We start from the raw sequence: 11,488 nt of genomic DNA, 5'->3' as shown, positions 1-11,488 counted from the left end.
AAGAACGACTATAATCGACACTAAGTTGTACGGTCATCATCAAAAAATGGTTGATCGATGCAATTTATAGGTGAAACAACCCACTACAGGATTTTTTTGTGTAGTTTGCGATTTTTAGATACCAGTAAATAGGTCTGATTTGTATTTTTACCGATTATGTCCCATTCCCGATTATGACATTTTGACTGAGTGTTTGAAATACCTGGTATCTTTCGCATCTCTTTTAATTGGAATTGCAAGTGATACATGCAAAGCAGGAGACGCTTACATTGTCGACGCATCCGGTATCGCTTCTTTTAAATTCATGCGATTATTTCAGCATTTACTCGTCACCTTGATTAGTATCATCATAATCGATTTGCGAGATTTGCGAGATTTGCGAGATATCTACGTCACTTAACTACTGTTGCATTAATTTCTGCACTGTTTCTGTCGTATGTGACTTAAAGTCTGAGCTAGGACCAAATAATATGGCATTAAAATCTGTGTGAAATGTTGAATAGTTCATGAATATTTCCTTGCTGGGAATGAAGCATAAAAAATAATCTAAAATTGAATCATCCTTAAAAAAAAAAAAAATACCATCAATATATGTAAAACTAAAAATGGAAATTGGGAATGTGTCAAAGAAGCAACAACCCGACCATAGAGAAGACAACGACAGAAGGTCACCAACAGGTCTTCAATGCAGCGAGAAATTCCCGCACCCGCAGGCGTCCTTCATCTGGCTCCTAAACAACCTACCAAAGGCAACAAAATGAAAAGGAAAAGATGGAATGTCGTTTTTATCAACTGTTTTGTTAATATGAAAATAAGAAGATGTGGTATAAATCTGGGTTTAAAAAATTTTTGGAAATAATAAAGTGTGATCTGCGTACCAAGCTATAAATCTAAATATTGATACCGCTAACAATACGAACTCTATTGAGGTAAACATTTTTCCCGAGCGAATGATATAATCACTGTGTAATCCACATTCTTTCAAATGTGTTTTATACCCTGAAAAGCCTGACAATATACAATATTAGGTAATAATACAAACATGTATGAGATTTAGTATCATTACGTATTTTTTTCTATTCGTTTATATTAACAACGGTTCATTATGCTCAAAAGCTATAACAACTAAAAATATCATCAATACTTAATAATTAATCATAAAATGTAACAATGATATCCAATAATATTTTGTTTGACATAAAATGGATAAAATAAATAAAAAAATTGAAAAAAACTATATATGACAAATTAAACTAGAAAAATGAATAAATGCATATAAAAATATTCAAATTAAAAAAATCAATATGACCATATATAAATAGAAATGTTATAGGTAAGAACTGTCCAAAACTTTTTAAGGGTTACCTCTTTTGGAAGAAACATTCTAAAGGTGTCAACAGAACGGGTACGGACGAATCGATATGTAAGGTACAACGTGTTAAAAAAACATATTAAACTTTCATATCTTATTTCAAATACTTCCATTAATAGTTTGTATTGTTTAATTCCATTTGACTAAGAATAAAAGCATTTGTTATACAATTGAATATGAATATAAGTCGTATTTTGATATGTGAAAAACTTATCTTAGAAAAAACAAATCGACTCTCGTATGAAATAAGTATCAACCGAAAAGATATGCATGAAAGTGCCAAATATGCACATCACTCTATCAAAAAATGATAACAAAAAAAGTTAAATAAAATGTTTGTCTTAAACACTACTAACCCGAAATTAGCTTAAACGGACAAAAAAGTTTTAACCCGCTTTAAAACAGATTACTGGAATATTGAATCAGATTAACAAAAATTAAAAACAGATTTCTATCTTATTCAATCCCTTTTAAACTATTGTAATACCAGTCAAATAGATTCCCTTGCAGTCATTCAATATATTTGAAGACCTGGGTAATCTCCGTCAAACCAATAAGCCACGCCCCCGTTAAGCTTTTTAAAACTGATGTTAATTCCTTTTAAACTTTAAAGTGTACGCGTTCTTGTAAGGTAAATCACTCAAGCAGAAAAAAAAACCCCGAAAGAACTATCTATCTTCTGTCCATTGCAAACGCTACTCATTTCCGTTAGATAATTTATCTGCGTCAAATATTCCCCATTAATAATACATATCAATAAATTATAAGTGTAACATTTCAATATATAAATTATATAATTTAAATAGTCCACATGCAGTATAAGTATATTATAAGTAACTAATTATAATTGAATGTTTTCAGTGTTTTCCGAACGAGTCAAAATTTCTCTCTGTATGTGTCAGTTTAATGTTTAACTTTTCATTTCGGTCGAGCAATCAACCTCACTAACGAGACTTTAAAATCAAATGTTAGACTTTATTTTTATGCGATCTGAATATGCTTAATAATTGTCACTGGACGTGACACTAACATCGATACATTCAAATAAAACGCTTTACCAAAACAGGATTTCCCAAGTAATTGCAATGACCTAGTTTAAAAAATAATCAGTTTTGAAATTTTAAAATAACTTTTAAAATTTCATATCAAAACGTGCCTTTTGGTTTTTTTTAAGTTTATATATTTAAATAAATCTGTATATCTTAAATGCTAGTAGTCATGTTACCAAATATAAACCAATTATTTGAATATCTTAAACAGTAAAAAAAAAATCATATTGTTTAATTTATTCATCAAGACTTTTCTATGTCAACGCGCAACAGTTAAGATTAAACCGTATCAATTCCCAAAGTTGACAATTGTGAATACATCTTTGGATGACCCGTTCTAATAAACAGGTACGAGTTTATTAGCAAATTTGATAAGTCATCACACGATAAAGCATCGACCTTTATCAACCAATTTGATGATTCTCAAACAAACAAACTGCCACATACAAAACTTGAATTTAAATTCATGTATTGATTACCATGTGTTTTTAAATTATATTTGTTAATAAATTTATTTTCTATGCAGCCGGTACCTAAAAACGTTAATTCTCTAATTGTTCATGTTTTCAGGTTCATGTTTTTCGTATCAACTTTAAAACATACTGTCTTGACATCTTTTACATGCAGTGTTTCGAATTTTACAATTTATTCTGTAATATTACTAACTATATATTCTAAGTTTGTTGTAATTAAAAGTAATATATCTGTCACGTGCACTGTATACGTACTGGTGTTGTTAAATCTTAACATATTCCAAACTTATGAAACTGATTAATTGCCAGTGACAATGTAAAAATAGGAAGATGCAGTATAAGTGCAAATGAGACAACTCCCCACCAGAGAAATTAAATTAGATAAAAGTAACAATTTGTGGTCATCGTACGGCCTTCAACAATGTTCAAAATCCACACCACATTGTCAGCTATTAAAGGCCCGAACTGGCATATATAAAACATTTAACAGCCTGATTTTAGTAAATAATGAAGGTAAAACTGAATAAAATAGTTCATCCAGATAAAAATTATTGCTGAGTTACACAAAATGAAACTGTATTGGATGAATATGTGATGATAGATTTATACTATGACGTCAAAACAGTCTGGTAGAACTAATACGAATCTCATTCAGGAAAATGAAATCAAACGCCAAGATAAATATCATAACCATATGCTATGTGTAGTAATTTCTTATAAAACTTTTCGTAAATGATTTTTTTCGAATGTAAGCTCATAACTTGTGTTGGAGTTATCATGAACTTTTAAAACCTGAATATATATTTCTTTGGAGTTCAGTGTGATGTCCATTTTTACTGAACTAGCACACAATTGTTTAAGGGTCCAACCGAGACCACGGGATTTTCTTGCTGCATTGAAGACCGCAGTCATGTTTGATATGAAAGTTAAATATTGGAACAAAAATTCTTTAAGTGAAATTGATTCAGACATTCTTTTACTCTATATGAAATATAAGGAGATGTGGAATGATTGCCAATGAGATAACGATCCCAAAATTTAATATCGGTATACTTCTTCGGCCTGCATTAATGCGAAAAACAAACATACCAAATATAAAAACAGAATATAGATATTTATTATTCCAATATCTTATCTAATATATATTATGTAACTGAATACTTTGATATTAAAACAGTTTAGCAATGTCAATGATTTGTATTGTCACATTTTGGAAATTATTGATATGAAAGTAAAGCTTTGACGACGGTAGTTGCTAAACATCAAATGTCGCTATTCTATAACAATTTTATAAACTTTTTTTCTTCTTTTTATTCAGAATGAATGCTTTTGCTTTTGGGAGAGTAGGGAATTGTCCGTATGGTATAGCCTCACTAACAAACGATAGATCTTCTTCAGTTCTCTTTGTAGTGGTATTTTTTAGTGGAGTTGGTTGCTCAATCTGATACTAGAAAAATGTTGACACGTTATACACTACTGGTATGAATATTTGACTGAGAGGAAAGTATTTGCTTTCGCTCTGTCATGATTTGTAATACAGAACCATTTCTAAATAGAAAATTTAATGAGCGGTTAGACATACACGCGTAATTCTCAAAAAATCTTTGAAAGCTGGATATTATGATCATATTTAAGGAAGAACAAATGGTGTGTCAAATATTACAAGTTTTATATATAAACCCATACCGCATAGTCAGCTATAAAAAATTATATATGTAAATTATTTCAAGTGAGAAATCTACACAGTTACATGGAACTGTGTATTTAAGTATGCAAAGATCGGAGACCTCTATGAAATTATTGCTAGTAAATTAGCAATTCCTCATTTTTAAGAAAAACATATTTTCAGACGGAACTCTGATTATCTCGATTATAAGAGATAACACATGTTAAAAATAATATATATTTATTGGCGAAGTAAGATCACGGCTTCTGTCGGTTACCAACCCATGAACAAAGGGTCTTTGGGTAACCGTAAATTAAAATTATAAATCAAATCTTCAAAATATAATAGATAATTAAAATTGAAATAAAACTAAAATGTAATGAAATTATGAATTAATAGTGTGCTGAATTGAACCCTGGCAACAGATGTCCAAAATCAACATGAAAAACTACGTTTGAAGTGTAAATGAAGAAATGGATTAATGTTCTAAATTAAATAATAATAAATCAAGTTTATCGGTACTGGTGCAGCCTATAAAGTCCGCCGTTCATGACCTCTGGCAACAGACGGTCATAAAATCATCTTTGGTCAGTGCATTATTATTGTCAAACATTATCACTTCACCATATGGAGGTCGTAGTTCGGTTAATTGTGTTTACATAAACACAAACAAATCCAGAAGCCGTGACAGGTTTGCTTTAAAGTTGAAGTATATGTACAGACAACACACATAAATCTGTAAAATAAGAACAAAAACAGCAGTATCGAAAATAAAAGGGAGAGGCTGGGTGGGTATCAAGTAATCATGTGTATAATAAATTAAATCAATAGTCTGACCTTAGATCAATATAAATCCTTGAAGATAGCGTTTGCAATATTTGTGATGAGAATGCAAGAGCAGTTAATTTATATGTAGTGTAATAAATTTAGACATGCGCGTCTGCTTTGACCTGCTAATGAACTATTGCTGGTCTTCCTCTGATAACGCGATTTAATGGTCGAGCCCTTTAAATCGAATTATAAGAGATAACACATGTTAAAAATAATATATATTTATTGGCGAAGTAAGATCACGGCTTCTGTCGGTTACCAACCCATGAACAAAGGGTCTTTGGGTAACCGTAAATTAAAATTATAAATCAAATCTTCAAAATATAATAGATAATTAAAATTGAAATAAAACTAAAATGTAATGAAATTATGAATTAATAGTGTGCTGAATTGAACCCTGGCAACAGATGTCCAAAATCAACATGAAAAACTACGTTTGAAGTGTAAATGAAGAAATGGATTAATGTTCTAAATTAAATAATAATAAATCAAGTTTATCGGTACTGGTGCAGCCTATAAAGTCCGCCACTAAACAAATTCGAAATTTTCTGTCATAACAGAATGTTTCGAAAATTGTTACCGCCAACCAGTACTATGAAGGTGATTTATTTGAAAATAAAAAACCTGTATGTTAAAGAATCTGACCGCCGTGACTACAAGCTAACAGATTCCCGAAGCCATGGACCTACTTCGCCGTTTTGTGGACAAATTGTATGTGAAAATTTTATAATGTCAAATAAACCTTGCTGTAACCTATACAAAAACAAATTATTTCCGATATCTGATAAATGAACACCGTCTAAAAATAAATCTGGGTTGTCCTCAGATATTTCTGGATATCTAATATAAGCACCGCCATGTTTGATGATATATGTAGCTACTAAACTATTTAATCTAACTCTAGTTCTGTTCAAAGATCTATGTACAATCTCATTCCTGTATTTCAATCTGGGTAAAATTTGAGACCAAACAAATTTTGACTTTGGTAGTAAGACCCGAAGGCAATCAATTACTTTTAAAATATCGTGTCCTAATACACATGACACTTTTTGTCCGATATCATTTCCACCACAGTGAAATACTAATACTTGCGGGGGTTCTTCAAGTGTAAGCAAATGTTTGACTTTGGGTATTATCTCACAAATCCTCATTCCACTTTTTCCTTGCCACCATATTGTAGATTTTATTCGTTCCAAACCTAAGTTTACACCATCAACAGACTTTCTAGCATGTACAAATGCATGTTTGATGATTGAAGAACCCACCAACCAAACACTCTTTTGTTGACCTGAAAGTCTTAAAGTGACGATCAGGCGAGTATTCAAATTTCAAATCAATTATGTACAATATATACAAACAAATAAATGATGACACATATTAAATTTGACTTGCTAACTTTAGCGTTGGTATTCTGATATATGTTTTATAAGCTTTTGATTCCCAACGACCAAAATCCTGAATTTCATCATCAGAAAACCCCATTTTCGAAGACTGAGATGCAGCTCCGATCCTAAAACTATGACTTTGAAAATTATCCGATGTAATATTCGCCACATTCAGAGCTTTCTTTAGAACAGCGTTAAACTGATAACGTGTAACATAGTTTCCACCGAAGTGTATGAATGCAGGACCAATGGTTTTGGGCCTGGCAATAAAATATTTCTTTAATAAATGAACAGGACATACATGAGAATTAATTGAAGGTATAATTATTAAACTACCTTTGCCTAACTGATCAGTTTTTGAAAATTTAAGGTTGATAGAAACGTTATTGTCTGAAAAACTAAAATCATCTAACGACAAAGTGTGAGAATGTGCCAGTGATTTATTGACTACTAATTCCCCTATCCTGAAAAAACCAAAATACGCCAAACTAAACAACCCCGAAAACAATAAGGTCTCATATTGTGAGAGACATACAGATGGTAAAAGTGAAATCAATTTATCTAAAATCTGTGGTGTAATTGGCAATCTTGAATCCACTCGTTTGTCAAGCCTTTCCATTCCAATTAACATTTTCTTAATTATAAAATTGTGAGTGTTATCAGTAATATTTAACATTTTACATTTAAAGGCTATACCAAAAATATAAGACTTGGCAGTAGACGGAGCATAACCTCGCACAGATAAATATGCTATAAAGTTACAGATAACATTAAGTGAGGGTGGCCAAACAATGGCATGTCCGTGTAAAGATCTAAATTGATCAAATGACCTGACAGCAGTTTCATAAGTGTCACTTGTGTTTGGTGAGATTGACGCCGTTAACAACTTGTTGGATTCAAATTTGAGATCACTTGAAGAAAAGACTGTGGGACCTTTTCTGGTTCTTGTAACGCCTCTGGTGACATGCGACGAAACCGTGGCCACTGTTGACGAGAAATTGCATCCGCAATACAGTTTTTGTTTGATGTAATATGCATTGCTTTAAACTGAATATTATAAACCATAGCTTGTAAGACTAAAGGACGAAGAATATGCATTACCCTTCTTGATTTAGACGTTTTAGAATTCAAGATATGAACAAGTGCTTTATTGTCAACGTGTAAGATAATTTTCTTATTCGCAAAGATCGCATACCACAAATGAAAGGCTAAAACAATAGGCAATAACTCTAAAAATGTAATGTCCTTTAATATATCGCAACCTAACCAATATGACGGCCAAGGAAAGAAAGCCCAATTTGGATGTAAATACGAAGCACATCCACCAAACGCACTCCCAGCACTATCAGTAAATAACTCCATATCAACATTTGATATCCAATCGGAATCAGGAAAATAAAATTTGCCATTAAAACAATCTAAAAATAACGACCACAACCTTATGTCTTCCTTAATTGACGCAGTGAGCCTTATATGGTGCCGAGGATTTGATATTCCTGACATTGCATCATAAAAACGTCTGTTGAATGCCCTACCCGTAGGGATCACTCTCGAACAAAAATTCAAAATGCCTGTAAAAGACTGGAGAACACGTAATGTTGTTCTTTTTTTGCCTAACAAATTTGAAATTATTGTTTTCAATTTCAGCAATTTCTCTTTGGGAATTTTTACAGACATTTCAATTGTATTAATTTCAAGCCCCAAAAAAGTAAGAACATGAGTTGGACCGACGGTCTTGTCATGTGCCAAAGGAACTCCTAAACGATCACATAAACAATCAAATTCACTCATCAGGTTAAGGCAAGTTGAATCGGTCCCCGGGCCTGCAAACAAAAAATCATCTAAGTAGTGTATAACACTTTCCGATCCCGTTTTGTCCTTAAAGATACATTCTAGAAATGTTGAGAATTTCTCAAACGTTGCGCAAGACAGACTACAACCTTGAGGCAAACAGCGGTCCACGAAGTAAAAGTCCAAAAATTTGAAACCCAATAACTCGAAATCATCCGGGTTTACTGGTAAAAGCCTAAATGCCGAGCTGATATCTTTTTTTCCAATTAGGGCGAACTTTCCTTGGCTACCCACCATATCTAGTGCATGGTCAAATGGCGTATAAGTCACAGAACACAAGCCCTTATCAATATAATCATTTACGCTTAAACCGTGTGGGTATGATAAATGCTGTATAAGCCTCCAAGAACCATCCTTTTTAGGACATAAGCCAATCGGAGACAATCTTAGATTAAAAAGTGGTATATTGTTAAATGGACCAGCTATTCTTCCCAAATTAATTTCTTTCAATAATTTTTTTGCAACTTCAACTTCATTGCCAAAAACAGAAACTAGATTTCTACAATCAGTAGTCATCCTAGGTCCAGTATAATTTAGACGAAAACCTTCTAAAAATCCCAAATATAATTCTGAAGCAACTGTTTTATTACTATAATTTTCCAGAAACTTGCTAAGAACATCAAATTTAATTGGCGTATTAGCGATTGAATGAACCGTGGAAAGGTGGTCGCTGGAATCTGACAGCTGCCCTTGGATTAGCACTCGAGCCTCGTTGCGAACTGTTATTTGGTTGTCCAGCAGCGAATCTAGGACCACGCCTAAAATTAAAATTTGTCTGAGCACCATATCGTGTACAGTTTACCGATGGGTGAATACCTGAACAACGTAAACAACTATGTGAATAATGACAGTTAGGCCTAGTACAGGATCCATTGTTATAATCATAACATTTATACGCATTAGTTACAGGGTTTGGATTAAGTTGTGTGCTATCATCATACATGAAGAGTAACCAAAGCTCTAAATCAACTGTTCCCCAGTTACAAGACGGCATTCTTATTTTTTTTAAACGGAATTGCTCGTCATACCTCTTCCAGCCTAAACCGGGAACCCTACTAGCTCCCAGTCGTATGTTACTCATGTATTTCAGAAGCCCTCTTGCCTCTCCCAAATGACTTGACAGGTAAATATCAATGAAAATCAGAAATGCATCAGTCCACTGACTAATACTATTAATCTTGACTGTTGATGTTTTTGGTTTAGATTGTAGAACACCATCTTTAATTATTAAAGTATTAGAATTATCATCAATAGGTACTGGGTTCGACAATAAACAACCCAGATCAATATATTCACCATTTAAGATTTTTTGTCTGATATTGCAAGAAACATTATTACCCAAATCATTGCTGATGCTAGCAATTTCATGTACAGAATTAACATTAGATTCAAAATTTTGAAATGTACCTTGTTCATTGATGGTTTGTGAATACGACTCTTCATTATTCGGTAAATCCACTGAACTGTTAAATGTGGTAGATGGTCCTGATGCATTAGATGTTGTAATTTGCGTCCGTGGCGGCACTACATCATGTTCTGTTTGAGACAGTGCAGCTGTCCTGTCATTATCAGTAACACGGGCTGTTCTCCTTCTTTTAACTCCTTTTCCCCTCGCGACAGTTTTTCCCCTAGGCATCGCTAACCTTCCAATAAATAAACACAGTGTAAAATAAAAAATGGTTACCAATCCTAAAATATATGTTTAACTAAATATAAAAGTAAACATGAAATAAACAACGCGATATCTGTGACGGATAAGAATTGATGATAAATCAATTAATCAAATGTCAATTTAAAGCATTTACCAAATATTTCTTAACGGAAGCATAGTTAAGTATAATTCTCTTAAATAATTTGCGACATCAAATAGCAATTAGGTGTACCATGTATAATTGTATTGTCTAGCCATATTAGATGACTCCCGGCGTGCATCGAATATTAAATATAAATTACATACCTCATAGGAAGTTGCCAAAATAATCTGCATAACAAAATGCAATTAGCGTGGATAGCATCAACATTAGATGCCTCAATAAAAGACAAAGCATTAATGTGAATGAAACTAAAATTAAATTAAATTAAACATCATAATTCGTTATATAGAAATATAATAAACATAAACAAATAAAATCGATTGAATGTATTAAAATTAATATCAAGTAATCATGTGTATAATAAATTAAATCAATAGTCTGACCTTAGATCAATATAAATCCTTGAAGATAGCGTTTGCAATATTTGTGATGAGAATGCAAGAGCAGTTAATTTATATGTAGTGTAATAAATTTAGACATGCGCGTCTGCTTTGACCTGCTAATGAACTATTGCTGGTCTTCCTCTGATAACGCGATTTAATGGTCGAGCCCTTTAAATCGAATTATATATCACAGGAGAGACAAAACACTGCACACGGCACGCAGTTTTGTCTTATATTATCAATCGGTAGCGGTGAAAACGTGTAATTTATTACAAGTAGTTCGTGGCGTAAACATCAACTGTATATTCGAAATTTGTTAACTGAGATTATAAATATAAACAGTTTTATACATTTCTAATGGTTATACAATATATGTCGATGTACAATTACACACTAATTTTGTAATTAACATTATTTGTCGGGAATATACATACTTGTCATTCTTATCCCTGAGGGCTTATTTTAACGGCATGGGCATTAACTAAATTGATTAGATTGATTTTAAGTTTTATTTGGTACCGAATTTTATTTATTACAAAATTATGAATATGTTTTCATTCTTCATTTATTTGAACAAAATTTAAAAAAAAACACGCTCACTAGAAAACACAATTAGAGAACGAAACTCACCAATACACAAATTCTAAACAATTAAAAAAAATAT

General features: G+C 32.2%; 1 protein-coding gene across 1 annotated transcript; it reads right to left on the bottom strand.

Annotated features, from left to right (window-relative positions):
• Window positions 1-4,783: 4,783 nt before the first annotated feature.
• LOC139485963 (uncharacterized) lies at window positions 4,784-11,009 on the bottom strand. Its single transcript, XM_071270640.1, has 2 exons — window positions 10,825-11,009; window positions 4,784-10,270 (listed from the first exon to the last, which is right to left on the bottom strand). Exon 2 carries the CDS (start codon window positions 10,261-10,263, stop codon window positions 9,265-9,267), a length of 999 nt encoding a protein of 332 aa, XP_071126741.1. The 5' UTR covers window positions 10,264-10,270; window positions 10,825-11,009; the 3' UTR covers window positions 4,784-9,264.
• Window positions 11,010-11,488: the final 479 nt, after the last annotated feature.

Source organism: Mytilus edulis, chromosome 8, assembly GCF_963676685.1.
Source record: "Mytilus edulis chromosome 8, xbMytEdul2.2, whole genome shotgun sequence".
In the NCBI taxonomy this organism is placed as follows: Eukaryota; Metazoa; Mollusca; class Bivalvia; order Mytilida; family Mytilidae; genus Mytilus; species Mytilus edulis.
Note: the sequence above shows the minus strand (reverse complement) of the source record. Positions and strands in the feature narration are given on the sequence as shown.

Excerpts from the sequence above, each read along its gene's own strand:
- LOC139485963 (XM_071270640.1), bottom strand. The coding sequence starts at position 10,263 with ATGCCTAGGGGAAAAACTGTCGCGAGGGGAAAAGGAGTTAAAAGAAGG.